The sequence below is a fragment of the Grammomys surdaster genome, unplaced genomic scaffold (assembly GCF_004785775.1).
Source record: "Grammomys surdaster isolate TR1022 unplaced genomic scaffold, NIH_TR_1.0 125950, whole genome shotgun sequence".
In the NCBI taxonomy this organism is placed as follows: domain Eukaryota; kingdom Metazoa; phylum Chordata; class Mammalia; order Rodentia; family Muridae; genus Grammomys; species Grammomys surdaster.
Window position 1 is genome coordinate 3,940,959 of NW_021620771.1, and position 17,278 is coordinate 3,958,236.

The window sequence follows — 17,278 nt, forward strand, 5'->3', positions numbered from 1 at the left end:
ACACACACACACACACACACACACACACACACACACACACACACACACACATATTCTTATCTTCCACCAGTGATGATTAATTTCCAATGACAAAAGGAAAATATTGTCTGTGTTACTCTGAGTCACTGAAAGAGACTGTCTGGCCTCTTGGAAGGCAATAGAATTAACACATAGCTATCATCAGGAAGTCAACTTTCTGATTTCTTCTCTGTGGGTTATAGAAAACTATGTAATATCTATGGTCCCCAATTACTTTATCTGGAGAAGAGGAACTAGGAGAAGATGTCTCAAGATTCCTTCTTATTTCTGTATTTAGCTCTAAACACATTACAAAGATAAAACCATGCTGAGCTACAGTACTTGGGAATAGACTTTGCTTTCTTTTTAAAAGCAATGTTTGTCCTATATTTGAGTCTTTACACAAATTTTGCCAGTTATGGCACTTGTTATAGACAGCAACTTCAATTTTTATATTTGGGGTGGTTACACACAGAGGACAGACAGGTTGTTTTAGCCCAGTGGTAAAGTATGTGCTTAGCAGGTTTAATCTCCAGCACCAAAACACATCATCTAGAGAAATGTATCTCGGTTTTAAAACAAGTCATGAGAATCACGAGAATCCTTCAGGTTTTCCTTCAGGAAAAAGGTCTGAGAGAAGCTCACTAATTTCTTAAAAGGTATGTTATCATATACATGATATAATTACCAAACATTAATATAATACTAGCACATGACAGATTTATCACTTCATATTTAGTACTGGTATTATTGCACGATAAACTTTAGGTATGTGGAATAATTAAGTATCTTGTTTTCTGGATCTGAGTATCATGCTAAAACACAGTAAACTGACATATTTTCAAAATATCTACCAAATTGTAGGTACATTAAAGGGAGATGCTACTTAATTACAAAGCCATATTAAAATGGATTTTCAAGATAATAAATCAAGCAAAATAGAAGAATAATGTTGGATCCTACAAAAAATATTTTTCTCTCTTAATTTTTAAGGGATGAGTTTGCAGCCATAGGAGGCTTTTAATAGCAAAGACGTGTCTCCTGGTTAGGTTTTCCATCTGTCCATGTTTGTTGCATGTAAATCACACAAGACATAACTGCTAGTTCTATGACCATTGCCAGTAAATAATATAACTCTTTCTTCCTTCCTTCCTCCACGCCCCATGTGTCTGTCTGTTTCAGCAGAATGTGATAAACTGGCAAGGTACAGACTACTTAGAAGAGCGAACACAAGAAATCAGAAAAGTCTTCAGGAAAGATATGTGAATAGGGCCTTGAATGTCAGGTAGGATTCTGATAGGGAACAGAGGGACAAGATTCAGAGATGACAATGTTTGTAAGGACAGAGACCGTTTCCAGGAACAGCAAGAGACAGTTTTCTTGAAATCTACATGGAAAAGGGACAAGAATGGGAGAAGAGGCAGGGCCCCTAGGGAAAGATCATGATGGTCACAGAGACAATAGGAGGTGTTTTGTGTATTAGGACTGTGGCCATCTTTTCCTCTGTGCCACAGAGATGATAATGGTTGATTGCTCTTGTTTTTTTTTTGTTTTGTTTTGTTTTTTTCTGATGTAGTGGTACAGTACTTAATGGTAGGCATGTGTGTCAGAAAAGGCCTGTTCACCTCTTGGTGGCCAGAAAGCAAGGAGAGGCAGAATGGGGACACGGCCTCACATCTCCTTCAAGGGCACACCCCAATGATGTAAGTAGGCCCCACCACCTCCCAATAGAAGCAGGCACTAGCAAGTCAGCCTTCAACACAGGGCTTTGGGTTCATTTCAGATCTAAACTACAGCACAGATTTTTTTTTAAAGCAATATTGTTTAAATCCATCATTTAGGTGCTCATGCTACATACTAGGACACACTAGGACTATTTGCCAGGCATTGAGACAACTACCTCAGGCAATGTTGAGTGCTACAAAAAATTGTGAAACCGTTTTTTTCCCTTCATATTTTTATGAAACCACCAAGAAACTATTTTTAAAGTTGTCAGCTTTTTATCTCCAACAAAAGGAAACCCCCCACATTATTTGTATCATAGGACATCCTAATCAACAAAGCTTTCACTACCTTTGAAACATATGAAAAACAATTATCAAATTTCAGTGTTATAGGGAAAACCTGACTGAATGACTCATTAGTAGCACAAGCTGATTCTTTTCTACTTTAGATTACTTTAGATTATTTAACCTAGTTATTTAGTTTATATGTAAAAACGAAGCTCTGAGTATGAAATATTCATACTTCAAAATGCTTTATGACTAATTTTTTAAACTAAAAACATATGGTAAATACTGGGGATGTGGCAGCAGATCTTTCCAACAGAAGTTATGGCTTTAAAAGGTAAAGAAATATATATGCAAGTACCCATTTGAATGAAGAAGCAACAAACTCCCTTCCCAGACAGTAGTCATCCCATAAGTTACAGGTCCCTCTGGGTTCCTTAGGAGCTAGGCTTTTATACATGTTAGCACTTCCATTCTGAGCTTCCCTGTAAAGGTGGTTTAGAAAGGGTATTACATTGATTGTGCTCAATGATGCAAAAGATGCCTAAGCAATCTGTGGGACTAGAAGCAATGATGGATTATTACATGATCAAAATAATTGGAATACATGTTTGTCCTGGTTATTTACAGGAAACCTATGGTAGTTTTTTGTTTTTTTGTTTTTTTCCTAGTTCATGCTGGTAATGAGCATTTGAGAAACAACCTAGTTTCCAGCAAGGGGGATTCTAAAGATATGTCCTTCTACAGCGTCTAGTCTGTGACACAACAGAGCTGCAAGTTCCACCTGAAAAGCTTCAGCTATATGCTGCCTTTTGGGTCTACAGTGTCTCTGAAAGACCCAAATGTTCAAGTGTAACTGAGTGGGAAGATGCTCGAGGGTATGTCTTTGGATTGTAATGCCTCAGCTCTTCTCTTTCTCTGTTGCACTCCCTGAAGGATGAGTTCTTCCACTGAAGGCAACAGGGCCAAATGAGCATAGATTAGAACCTCTAAAGCTGCAAGCTAAAACTAAACTCTTCTTTGGCCTGGTTGGTTTTGCTTTTTTTTTTTTTTTTTGAGTCAGGGTCTCACACTGTGGCCTACGCTGGGTTTAAAGTTATGGCAATCCTCCTGCCTCAGCTTCTTGAGTCTGGAGTTACATGAGTGTACCACCACCACACCGGGCTCTACCTTTAAACACAGAAAGTTGAAATGGACCATGTGATTTTTTTAGGGAGACTGCTTTAGGCCTTTTCTCTAGCCTTAAACTGATGAGTAGCTGATAACACACACAGACTTGATTCAGGCACACAAATTATATTTTTATGACACTAAAACATAAGTAGAAACTTTCAAATTCAGTCAATTGACATACCAGATGCCACATTTGGAAGACTCTAATATTGTCTACTAAAATGTATGAACTAGCTGGTTGAAAAGTAAAAAATTCAGTGAGTTATATTTTTCATTATAAATAATGAGATTATTGTCAAGTGTGAAAGGATCACAGGTTTCGATGAATTTTGGCATTATTCTCCAGGGTCTTTGTTTCCTTTGAAGATCTCTGTGGAATCTCCCTTCAAAACTGCAAGGGCATTGCTGGCAGAGAATCTAAACACATCAAGTGGGCTAAACAGAGGCAAAGAACAGAAAAGAAGTAACAGAACCTAGGTGGAGTGGCACATGCATGTGGAGAGTTAGACAGGAGGATTGTGAGATCTAGTTCAATCTGGGCTACATAGTGAGACCTTTGTTCCAAATAAAACAGATAACATAAAAAATTAAAAATGAAGTGGCACATATTAGGGCAGGTGGTTGTGGAGTGTTCATTCTTGAATACACTAAAAACAGCTCCATACTGATGTCCACGTAGAGTGTACAGGGTGTCTCCTTTGGTAACTTAAGAAGGCATTTTGTGTGGATACTGTTACTCATGTTGTTAGCTCACATTGGCTAGTATGACCATAGCCACTTAGAACATTTTGTATTCAGAAATGTTTCCTCATCAGTACTTGATTAAAGTCCATTGCAGATTCCCGTCCTGTGTACAGACTATTTGGATGTTTCCTTTATTTTGCAGCTAACACATTTATCTGAAAACCTCTGAGGTTTCTTAGTCACCTGTAAGTCCTTTAATGGTTGAGCTTCTTAAGTCTCTGACACTAAAACATTTAATGCCAATTGGTTCTTGCCTTTGCAAGAAAAAACTGAACATATTTTTCAGATTGGCCCCCTCTAAGTAGAGTAAATGAACTGAGTTTTTGTTTGTTTATTTTTGAGACAAAATCTCACTATGTTGTCAAGGCTGGCCTAGAACTTGCTATGTAGACCAGCTGACCTTGAACTCTTAGAGATATCTGCCTGGCTTGTTTCCTGAGTGCTAGTTAACTGTTAAAGTCAAATGATATCTTTATTATCAAGGGCATGGTAGCTTTCTCTGACTTTTCTGGGTGGAGAAAATTATACTATCCATAATACATAAGTTAGACTTTTGGGAGGAAGGGAACTGGGAATGGACTTTGGGGTCTTATGGATGCTAAGCTCTGCATTGGGCTACACTCTCAGCTTATACCTAAAAATGCTAAGCAGTGGGAGATACATTTCCTGTGAGGTGTGCTTGCTTGTAAACCACAGAAAATATGTTTTACATCAATGTTGCAGTGCCTATAAGTGCTAGGAACTATATTTCATATGAATATGAGGAATGAAATTTTTTTTGAATAGGCAAAACCCAAATAGCATTAAAAGCAGTATTGGCATGCTTTCCTAGACTATCTTGATGATAATGACCTCAAAGTCAATGATTTCTTCATAAAGATGAAATAAGTTTGCTGCAACTTGATTGCATCAACTAAAATAAAGCTCTTGGCTTGAAAAACTTGCTCTTATGTTTTATGAGGTTCGAAATAAAAAGGAAATTGATGGAATTAAACCAGCAAATTATTTTGCAATCAATGACTGCAGTTGTACACTGCTACAAAGCAGATGTGGTCAAATGTTGAGGAAAGTTGGACCAAATTCCCTTTCTGTCCAGTGCTGTTGATAGCTCTATTTATAATGCACTCTTGCCTTTAAAGGAACTGGCCCATAAAGACAACTACACCTTTTACTGCTTTCAAAAGGTAGAGAATCAACCAATTGATCATTGACAAGCATCTTGATGGTTCCCACTATGAGAAACCAACATCTCCATGATGGGATAAAAATGTAATCTTTACAGATATATTAGAGTCTACATAGATGAACACTAAGTTCAAAGATTATCTTCTTACCAGATCAGTTTTTCGAGAGATGAAAGCAAAAGAAAATAAAGATCGGAGCTGGGTGTAGCTCAGTGGTAAAGTGCACACTTAGTGTGCACAAAACCCTGGTTCTGATCTCCTGCATGAGAGAAAGAAAAGAGGAGAAAGGAAGGAACGAGGGAGGGAGGGAGGAAGGGAGGCAGGGAAAATTGGATATCAAATGAAATAAAACTTTGGACTTAATCTGATAACTTTAGTATATATTAGTTCTTGAATCCATAAGGATTTTTTTTTAAAGCATTGACTAAGACTTGACAAACACTATTAAGTTACAGCTAAAATTAGTTTTGTGGACAGTCAACCAATCAGAACCAAATGGTAATGAAGAATTTGTTTTAACAGGAATAGATCTTCTATGATTAATGTGAATGACTGCTACAGCTTATGAACACATGGATTTTCTCTACTATTTTTCTGAAGCCAAAAATGTCATTTTTTTTCTAATGCTGGAGATGGAACTGAACAAATGCTTCTTCACAGGCTACACTCTGGAAGTTTGAATTTAAATGCAGGTTTAAAAAATATGAAGTTTTATCCTCTTGCATTGATGTAGCACTGCAGTTTTATGAGAATTCCAAATATTCCTGTCGTCTTTTTTCTACAAGTCTGTGTGTTCTCTGAAGTCAAGGATAGTATACCATGCAAAAGCATGGTAAACAACAAGACAACAACAACACAAAAAAATTTCATGAACCAAAATTCTGATATTGCCACTTGATTCTTATACTCTGAGCATCAGAGACACTCAGCATTTTCTTAAAGAGGGCAGAAATGACCAACACATGTAATTATAAATCTGCTTTTAAGCTGTTTTTTAAAAAAGAATTCAAAGCAACATACATATCATGATAATCATTATACTTGAAACAATACATCAGTTTTCCAAAGATTCTTTCCCTAAGTTTTAAGTCTTTTCTCCAGTCATTGCAGGTACCCAGTCAAATGAAGGATTCTATCTAAAAGCTGGAAGAGGCTGCCCTACATGAAGAAGCTCTCATCAGGATGACCACCCATTTCCATTGGTTGTCCTACTGACCTGGATCTGGCAATGGCTAGGAGTGTTACACGATGTACAGATGGTTCTCAGTGTCCACTTACCATTGTGAGACATCCCCACAGCAAGGCACTTCTGAAACCGACAGTACTGACATTTATTTCTACTTTTTTTGTGGATCCGACAGTTAAGATCACACCTATCATAAATAAGCTTCAATCGGATGGTTCTTCGAAAAAAACCCTGCAAAGGGATATGGAAAATAAACAATTTTTAAAATCTATGTGATACATGGAAACAGCAACCTGTGGATAAAGGCACTCACTGACTTGGATATCAGCAAAACTGGATTTGGGCTGGAAAGATTGCTCAATCAGTAAAGTGTTTGTCTTGCAAGCCTGAGTTCAATCCCCAAGAACCTTGGAAAGATGCTGGCATTCTGTGGTTTGTGCTTGTCATCCCAGGACTGGAAGGCAAAGATCAGAGGAACCCTGAGGCTCAGTTTAGTCTAATCGGTGAGATCCAGGCCAGTGAGAGACCCTTGTCTTGAATATGGTTGACAGTATTCATGAGGATGACTCCGATGTTGTCCATCTTTCACATACATGTACACACACATGCACCTACACTATATAAATATATCTGTTTACATATATGAACCTCCGCACACACACATAAAACACAAGGTGGGTTTGTGACATAGTTCTATGACAGGGGCCTTGTATAAGTGACTCTCTGTGGTCTATTGATCCTTTCTGTAAACCAAAGTACAGGAATATCCTTTGGGGTTCTTTTTCACCTTTTAGACACTGACCACATCCCACTGATGTTATATGGTGTACCTTGGCTCTCCATTTGGTTTTCAGCATGCTCTAAGAAGTGCTCTGGATTTAATGTAATGCAAATAAAATACCATGTAATCGGTCCAGCTTCTCAACAAATCATTCCAGCAGTGTGTCCCAGCCTTCACAATTGTGCTAAGCAGTTTGGCAAAGTTATAGTCATTTCCTTCTAAAGCATGATCGGGGCCAATAAAAATCCACATGTGAATAACTTTTTGGAATTCTCCATGTTGCAATTTCCTGCAGGATTTGTTTTATTTATTTATGTAGTTGAAAGAATACCCCACCATTGTAGCTTGCAAGCAGAAAGAGATAGCAGGAAATAATATGCAAAGCAATTGGGAAATCCTCAGAAAATCTGCTACCTCAAAATGCAAATATATCCTTCTGGGACTAACAGAGTACTCATATGAATTTACTACATATGTTGAATAGAACTGCAGGAAATTTAACTGGAGGTATCTTCTAGCTCCACTGTGTGTGTGTGTATTTGTGTGTATGTGTTTGTTGTGTATATGTATGTCCACAGTTCTTGTTTATTTCTTATTATGTTCATCTTCATGAAATTCATTTCTCTCAAATTCATCTAGTCCTGTTTAGTATAAAAAACTCAGAACTGGATCAGCAAGATGTCTTTACAGGTAAAAAGCCATGTAAACCTAACAACTCAAGTTTGATCCCTAGAGTCCATGTTGGAAGAAGCAAATGGACTCTTCTAGGCTTCCCTCTGACCTTTACATGAACACTGTGGCACATGTGCATGCTCATACTTAAATATCATACACAGACAATAATATAAATGAATAAAAATAAAATTTAATTAAAAACCAAAGTCAGACCCCACTGAATTAATATTGGCTTTGCTTCGGCACACATCTTAACTTTCCTTAGAATCGTCCTCCCTAGAGCTTTATGCACATTACCAATGAGCTGTCTCCCTGACTTTAGAATGATGCCTTGAATACTAAACAAATAGACATACTCTACGACTTGCTTGATATCCTTACTGGAAAGTTGAATAGTCCTTCAATCCAGTGTCCTTGGCCCTCCCTATAAACTCCTTTTCTTGTGGTTTTTTTTTTTCTTTTCCAATTGAGCTGAGGCAGTTTGATACTCTATTTCTCAAGCCAGAATTCATGAAGTCATCTTAACTTTTTTTTTCTTGAAGTTACTTGACATCTTTCTTTCCCTCAAGTGGCTAGCTCTTTCTTTAAATACAGGCTTAATATTCCATTATCTGAAACACTTGTAAACATAAATACTTTGGATTTCAGATTAAAAATAATTTTTAAAAGTAGTTGCAAATACAAAGTAAGCTATTTTGGTCTTGGGGAAACATAGATCTAAGCCTATAAACATGAAATCTATATTCCTCTTCACCTCTATCTCCAGTATTGGGATTCCAAGCCTGTCCATGCTAGGAAAAACTCTATCACTGATCTACACTCCTCCCCGCCCTTTTCTTGAGAAAGGGTCTCACTATATAGCCTGGCTGGCTTTAAACTTATAATATTCTTTCCTTAGTGTCTCAGGTGCTGTGATAGCCAGGACAGGTTCCACTGTGATATTTTATATGCATAACCTGAAGGTGGTGATAGCGATCAACTCAAGGCTTCACACAAGCTACACAGCTATTGCTAAGCTACCAAGACTTTGGATTTTTAGACAAAAGTCTCATTATGTAGCCCAGGCTGCCCTTGAATTTGGGTTTCTCCAGCTTTGACCTTCCAAGTGCTGGGATTTTAGATGTGTACCACCATGAGTAGCTGAAAAATACCTTTATACAATATTTTTTATTGAGCCCATCTTTCTGACTGCAATTTGTTCAATGAGGTCACCCATGGAATTTTCCACATGACAATATGTCGGCACTAAAAATTTTCGGGGTCTTGTGGACTTTGGATTCTAGAATTGGGAATATTTAATCTGTATTTGTATGTCTACACCCTTTATTACAAATTTTGGTAATATCTTCCCCTCTCAATCAGCCTTATCCTTCATCTGATGTTGTCTTCCTGTCTCTGCATGTGGCCCACTTCTGGAACTCCTCAAGTCCTTATTCCTTATCTTGTTTCTAGTCACACTTGTGACTTTCTAACAGATCACAGAAATTACCTACCTAAGTGTCTAAATGCTCAGCATAAATGTCTAAGTGTTTTCCTGTTCGTACTCCTTACTTAAAATTGTGACTTTCATGGGCTAGAGTTGTCTCTTTACCACTGGACACAGCCAGGGCCTACAACGATATTTCATTAAAATCTCACATGTGAGTCTATCTCCTGATCATTCTCTGAGTTTGTTACAGTTTATTAATCTATTCACATGGTGACAGCTGTTTGAATTACTGGTGTTTGTTACTATGAGTGAGTTTACATAAGCATTACAGTAAAGCTTTGCTTGCTTTTTTGAGGTAAAGTCTTGCTATGTAGCCTAGGCTGGCCTCAAATTTGCAACAATCTTCTTGTCTCAACCATCTGAGTGCTAGAATTACAGGCATGTAACATCATGCTCAGCTCACTGTACACATTTAATTTATACATATGCAAGGGTTAGCCTTGCCATAATTTTTATATTATATGGTATACAAATGACATACTTTATAAGATAATGCAAAATTATTTTCAAAAATGGCCATATGAGTTTATCGTCCTCTAAACTGTTGTAAAATTTGAATGTCTCACCACTGCTTGGTGACTTCAGACTTCCTCATATTTTGTTGTCTTCTCCAGCCTCCTTCATACCTGTGACTATAGGCACATGACACAATGCCCAACTGTCAGCTTTGGTTGAGAATCTATTATATGTAAAATATAAGTGTGATCTCAACATATAGTTTCCTAGTTTCTCTTTTCCATGTTTGTAATGGGACAGCTTGTCTAAAATGGGACATTAGACTTTCTTCATATGTTCTTGGATGCTTATTTGGTGTCTGTCACATGTGTTATGAGTGCCTTCTCTCTGACTTTATATTGAAATGCATTTTTCACTGATTTTTAAAAACCTGTAAACATTTCATTCAATTTTTGTTCTTGAGTGGTGCTAGGCACACTCTTTAGCACTTTGAATCCTGTTCTGTTTGTGCATCCATTCTTGCTGCGATACAGCTTCTGTCAACTGATTTTGGTGGTGATCGTTTTGTCTCACTGGACACTTGTACACATTCTTCCTCCCTAGCACTCTGTAGTCTTACTGTAGTGTGTGTAGGCACATACTTCCTTTTCTTATTTTCTTGGTTGTGTTTTCTGAATCTGGGGTTCTCCTGTTTATCAGTTTAGGATTCCAATTAGACAAATATTGTTATTTCTTGTTTTATCCTTTCTGTTTCTGAACTTCTCTTTTGTGTTGCCCATGTTCTTGTTCCTATTTATTTACTAATATTGACTGCATATGTAAAAATCAGAACACCAATTAAATAAGACCACATAAAAACCAAATTATACTGATGAAAGTAAAAACAAACGCTCTCACTAAATTTTATTAGTGAGACTAGTGAGGGCTTTTCTGAATTCACTCTGATATTGATTATTGTAAGCATACCTTTTAAAAACTCTCAACAATACTACCAGCTCTGAGAATTTAATGAGCGTTCAAAATCTAACCAACCCAGGATGAACACTGCTATTATTCTTGGTGATTCAGATGTTAGTTTTCCCTACTGTGTCCAGTATGATATTTGAGCTTTCCATTGGCTTTTTCATTGTGATAATTATCTATGTAACTTTTAGAAGTTTCACTTGACTTGGTTTTTAAGCCTGTGCATTCTTGAGGGGTCTGTGTGGTTGGTTCCTTGCTTTGATCCCATCCCTCCTTTTAAAACGAGTCTTACAGATCTGCTCTATACCCTGTATCAGGCCATCCCAGTACCTGCTTTTAGGGATGGGTAGAAGATTAATACCTTTTGTTTTTTCCTGATAAATGTTATTCAGAATTATTACTTTATCATGTGGCTTCTGATATTTTATTTTAAAGTTATATTTTGACCATAAACCGAGGAATCTACAAAGTCTAAGTAGGGAATTCTTTCCTTCAAAGAGAAATTGAAGATGCTTGTTCTGGAAGTCCAGAAATGGCTGACTATGACATTCCTAATACCTTTGAGAATCCTGACTCCATGTGAAAGCCCAATTCAGCTCTTCACCTGATGGCTGCAAGCATGGCAGCACAGCAGGTTCTCAGCTCTGTGGGCATCTCCCCAGGAAAGCCCTGTCAGGGATTCTTTGTTTTGTCTTTGATGTTGTTTTGGAAATTCTGTTACTCCTTGTGAGATCAGCAGTATCCCAAAGAATAGGTCCCTTGTAGAACCTGATGTAATTAAAACCCCTTACCTCTCAAATGATCCCAAGGACGGTGGCTGTGCCAGTGATGGTGATTAACAGTAAGTTAATGCAAAGCCTACTCCATGCTGGTGAGAAATTTTGATTGCCATAATTATAAAATATAGCTTAATTTCTATGATATATGCCCAAAGTAAATCATTTTGGGAAGATTTGGCATCCTTCAATTCTAAAGAGCAATCATCCTATCATTTATGCATTTAATACAGATACAAAACATTTTTTTTGAGACAAGATCTCACTGTATAGTGCTAGCTGATCTTGAACTCACATAGATGTGCCTGCCTTTGCCTCCTGAGTGCTGGAACTAATGGTGTATGCCACTATGCCCAACTCTGTATACAAATTCTTAATCTGAATGTATACAGAATATATACCTATGAACATGCTTTTACTGTTCTTCCCCTCCAATTTTATAATAAGCAATTTTTTCATGTCATTTAACTCTTTCAAGAGGAAGACATAAGAATATCACTGGGTCTTTTTCTGTTAATTTATTTATTGACTTGAAGAATGAAGTTGGCTTTTCCAAAGCTTCTCCATATCACTAATAAGGAAACACTTTACCAGTACTCTATTATGTTAGGGTCTACAAAGCAATGTGTATTTTCCATATGCGTTTTTATTTTGCTTATTCTTTAAACAGTTAACTCTTTGGATTATCATGTAGTGAAAGTGTAATGAAGTTTGTAGGTTACTGTTTCAGTATATACATTGACTCCAGTGTCTTTCTATTTGCCTTTAGGAAAAGGATTCTTACTTTTGTTTATATATTTTTAAAAAATGTTTTCCAAGTTTCTCTTTAATTCTTTCATTTAAACTATTATTATTGTTGTTGTTGTTATTGTGGGGGGGACCTGTGTGCCATGGTCTGTGTGCAGATGTCAGATAACAAGTCTGTGGACCTGATTTTCTCTTTCCACTTTTAAGTATGTTCTGGGTATGTACCTCAGGTGATCAGGTTTTCTCAGCAAGTACTTTTACCTGATGAACTATTGTGATGGCCCAAGTATTTCATTTTTCCCTTTTATTTTTATTTTATGTGTGTGGGTATTTTACCTGCATGTATGCTCTTGCACCCCATGATGCAGTGCCCATAGAGTCCAGAAGAGGGCAGTCATATTCCTAGGACTGTAGTTCTAAAAGGCTGGGAGCCTCTGTGTGGGTGCTAGGAATTGAGCCTGAGCCCTCAGGAAGAACAACCAGATTTCTTAACTACTGTGTCATCTCTCCAGCTCCATGGTTCTTTTATTTTTAACAAAATTTTATGTACAAGCTGAGTCCTTAGCATGGTATTGATTTTACCATGAGACTGAAAGTTCTGTGTTGGGATTACATGCAGCCTTCTCATGAAGTAGTTCAGCCCATAGGAGCTGATTTACTGAGCTACCCTAGGCAGGCAGAAATGCATTTGAGCCATTTACTCAAGACACAGCATAGGGCCCAACACAGAAGTAGAAGTAGGACGCATTGAATTGTAGTGCAGATTGTATTTACTCAGAGCTTTAGGTAAATCTTAGTTCCAACTGATCTTTCAGAAAAGATTACAAAATACGATTGCTCTTTTTTGAGTGTGTCTCTCAAGGGTTCAAGTGTTAAGTTTTAATCTTTATGTGAAGTGGAAGAGGGTGGAAACTTAATCAGACTGTTGGAGGCTGAAGGTGGGGCCTTTGGACAGTGATTAAGATTAGATAAGGTCATTAGGGTGGAGTCCCTGTGATTGAATTCTGGTTACTTTGTAAGAGAAAGAGAGACCAAAACTCACACACACACACACACACACACACACACACACACACTCTCCTGCTTCCCGTCTCTCACCATTCGTAGTCTTACACTAAAATTCTCCATCAAGAAAGCAATTACCAGTTGTTGACTCTCAACCTGGGGCCAGAACCATGAGACAAATAAATCTCTTCTTTATAAGTATGAAGCTTCAGGCATTTCATTTCACTACTGAAGGGCCTAAAACAGTGGTGACTCAAGAACACAAAAAGCGTATTTGCAAGTAGCAGGCAAAATAGGTTTTTTTTTTGTTTGTTTTGTTTTTAGCTCTAAGTCATGTATAAGCTCTCAGAAACAAGTTGCTTTATTTTGTGTAAGTCCACAGTAGTAACACACCCAGAACCTGTCACCACTTCACCCTAATCAACTCCAATAAGTTTACTCCTTTCTGTTTGCCTTTTTACAGGAATCACAAATGTGAGCTGCCTCCACTGTGTTTAAGAAGATCTCATAACAGCTGTCTTATGCAATATCCCTTTTGATCTATAAATGAGTTCACAAGCTTTATGGTCAACTGAAGTTTAATTATGGGACTATCCCATACTCTATGGAAATGGCAAACATTAAATTGCCAAGGTGCATTTTAAGCTCTGTACATATAAGACCAAAAACACTTGCTAATTTCATTCTTCTTAGTTCTCGTGGGTACTGGTGATAAGCTAAGAGGACATCTTTGTGACTGACAGCCACTGGCCTAGTGTATTGGGAACGGGGTAGCAGTTTGGTGCTTAAGTTGTGTTTCTTCAGGCTCCATGACCTCAAGTGGACATCCATAAGTGGGAATCACACTTTTGAGTCTCAGAATTTGCTTGCAAGTTCTAATTTCCTCAACACTCCGACAACGTATAGGAAATAAATTACTTCGAAGTCTGAATGATCATACAGTTCACACTCATTAATGTATATGGCCAACATGACCCAAACTGAATGGGCTTTTCAGACAAATATGGCTCAGAATTTAGCAACTCAACAAAAAATTGGGTAAATCTTACTCATTAAATACAATATGTTCTTCCTTATAGGGATCTTAGATTATTGGTTGTGCATAATGATTGAATCACAGATATTTTAATCACGGACTGATTTCTTTTCATTGTTTTTGGTTTTTTTTTGAAACAAGGTCTCTTGCCATCCGTCTACCTCCACCTCTGTGAGCGGGGATTACAGGCATGTGCCATCATGCCAGGCTCGTGAATGGGCTTTGGTGTTTTAAATGAAAGCATCTCTTGCCAGGAGTGTTTCAAGAACCCGTTTTGAAATTCATACCTTAGAGATGTATAAGACGTTGGCTGCCAACCTAATCAAATTGTTTTCTACATAAGGTGACTGAGGGCTGAAGTGTTTATGTGACTGGCAGGCTTTGCCTGAGAAAGTGGCAGAGGCAACTCCAGCTTGTATCTTTTTACCATATTAGATTACTTTTGGACTAAAAAAACCTTACAGATCCAACTAAATTTCATTGCTTTATAGATGAGAAAATGTTTGTAGAATGTGGTTAAATAATGGCACCACACACACACACACACACACACACACACACACTGTCACACACACACACGTACAATATCTGCTGAGGGTTACGAATTTCATAAAAATTAGTTTTCCTGTATTGGTCTGTCATCCATCTAAAGCCCAGAAGTCCTATTTCACATCTACCTGGTGTGCTTCATCTTTATTCTCCAGAAAAAGCTCAAGTGAAGCAGTATTTACTTCATTTATTTATGTTTTATTTTGTTTAAGACAGGGCTGGCCTGAACTCACTATGGAGACTAGGCTGACTTTGAACTCATAGAGTTGCTCCTGTAACTGCTCCTGAGTGCTAATATTAAAGGCATACACCACCACATCTTCTAGTATTTATAAGGTAAATACTGTTAAGCAATGTATTCTATGGCTTCCAGTACATGATAAGTTAGATGCTATTTTATCCTTGAGTATGTTAAAGTTATTTTAAAACTGTATATAAATACGTGAATATATTAATGTATTTTTCTTATAACTGGGGTAGTATATTCCTAACTTTCTAAAATACTCTTCTCACAGAAGAAGAGCTCAGTTGTTGCTTTTTGCCCGTCCATTACATAAGGCTTAGTCTGCTGCTGGACTAAGGGAGCAACACTAGCTTAGGGCTTAGTAGGGACAAAACTCACTAACCCATAATTTTGTTTTTCCTTTTGCAGTCCTGGGGGTAAATAAAGCCCCTGCCCAAGTGACCCCATGCCTTTGATTCAAAATTTCTACAGCTCTAATGTAGAAATATGCTTAATATTACAGCATTAGTCTATGGGTCAAGTGATATACATATACAATCTATCAATCCTTACTTGTTTAAGAGATCATATAGCATGATGAAAAACACACTAGAGAAATCAGAAAATTTAGGTCCTAGTATTGACTCATCACTCACTGTCTTTCTGTGATACCTTGGATAAGTCCTAAAAAAACAAAACAAAACAAAACAAAAAAACTGCAAGATCCACTGAGATGCCTTAAAGACTCATTTTAGAGAAGGGAAAGTGGGCAGAGTAATTTTTTTTTTATTAGCTTTTCTTAGATTTTCAAATATTATATTACTTGAAGAATGAGTTCTGCCAATCCCCCCTCCCAACTTTATCTTAATTTCTTAGGGTGGGGTTGTAATGGGAAATGGAATAGGCAAAATTGCAGAAAATTCTAAGATGATTTTTTAAAATTTATTTTTACCTTGCATCCTTCACAAGCATGAACTCCATAGTGGAAGCCTGATGCTTTATCCCCACAGACTCGGCACTCAATGGCCATGAGGGAGTTGGAAGGCTCTTCATGAGGCCTGTTGTAGAGCTGGGTCTTTTCAGAATAATAAGGTGGAGATGCAGGTTCTACTTTGATCGCACCTGTGCATGGGAAAATTTGAGAAGATGGTTATCTCATGACAAACAATCTTAAAGAGGCACCGTGGCTTTTCATGGTGGCCTTCATATTTTCATGTCATAACTTTATTGTCTCAGGAGAGATGCTGGGAAACGTTGGTGCTCAGATAGGAAAAAGTAAGACTTTATCATCTCAGGCAAGTCACAACACCCCAGAGCCTCACCTGCACAAATAAAGCGGGAAGGGAATTAAAAGCAAGGGAATTAAGTGTGCCCCCCCACCCGCTCCCCACAGACATTGCGCATGGTTTGAAAAAGTGCGACTTATTTGGCAAGGGAATGGGCTACATCTGGCATTCATTCTGCTATTATGGGTTTTATTGAAATGGTGCATTTTAGAAATAGTTTTAAACTTTTTTGTAAAAGAAATACAGAAGGAACAGGGGCAAGAAAGTGCCATGTTGAGTCCAGCCTGAGGTACCAGGTTATCAGCAGGGTTGAGTCAGGAGGTGGTTTGTAAAGCGATCTCGATAGAGAGCAGGGGCAGCCTGTGCGAAGCTCGTCCTGTGTTTGCTGCGGCTCAGACCTATTGCATTTCCTTATTAGGCTCTAACCCAGAACCACACAGATAAACACAACCACGTATACTTTCTATCTAAAGAGAACAACTAGAAATTACAGGAAGTTCTTACTTATTATCAAGTAATAGTTGCCAGGGACACAGGGGTGACTCTGGAAAACCAGCACATCAGCCCACAAGATAAAAATCAAGGAAACAGCACCACAGAAATGACGCTTTATCTTTAAAAGTTCAGTTCTGGTTTTTCTTGAGGCTGATGTTTGTTGTTAATTTACTTAATGTCATGATGATCTGTCAATCAGCCACAATGTTAAAATGTAAGTTTATGTCCCAAACTAGGGTTTGAGGTAAATTTTACAAATTACAGATTAGAAAGAAAACCGAACTGTAATAGTAACTTAGCGATGATGAGTCATATAAGTTGACCTTCGACTGTGACTTACTAATAAGAGGCTGGGAGAATTCACAGTCTACATGATGGACTGTCAGCCTAAGACAAAACCAGCAATGTAATCATCCTAGAAAATGTTCCGAAGATGAAAACAAGAAAGGAAGGAAAGGAGAAGCGGGTGGGTGGGAAGTTTGG

At 37.7% G+C, this 17,278-nt stretch overlaps 1 protein-coding gene across 13 annotated transcripts in view; it reads right to left on the reverse strand.

The window, feature by feature from the left end:
* Positions 1–17,278, reverse strand: part of Pparg (peroxisome proliferator activated receptor gamma) — a 126,623-nt gene that overhangs the window by 33,691 nt on the left and 75,654 nt on the right. For 12 of the 13 annotated variants that reach the window (XM_028753494.1, XM_028753487.1, XM_028753491.1 and 9 more), the window contains 2 exons: positions 15,967–16,136; positions 6,407–6,545 (listed from right to left, as the gene is read on the reverse strand). In XM_028753494.1, coding sequence (XP_028609327.1) covers positions 6,407–6,545; positions 15,967–16,136 — 309 coding nt within the window. Of the gene's footprint in view, positions 1–6,406; positions 6,546–15,966; positions 16,137–17,278 lie in introns of those variants that run through there. The other variant, XM_028753499.1, reaches the window with a different exon arrangement.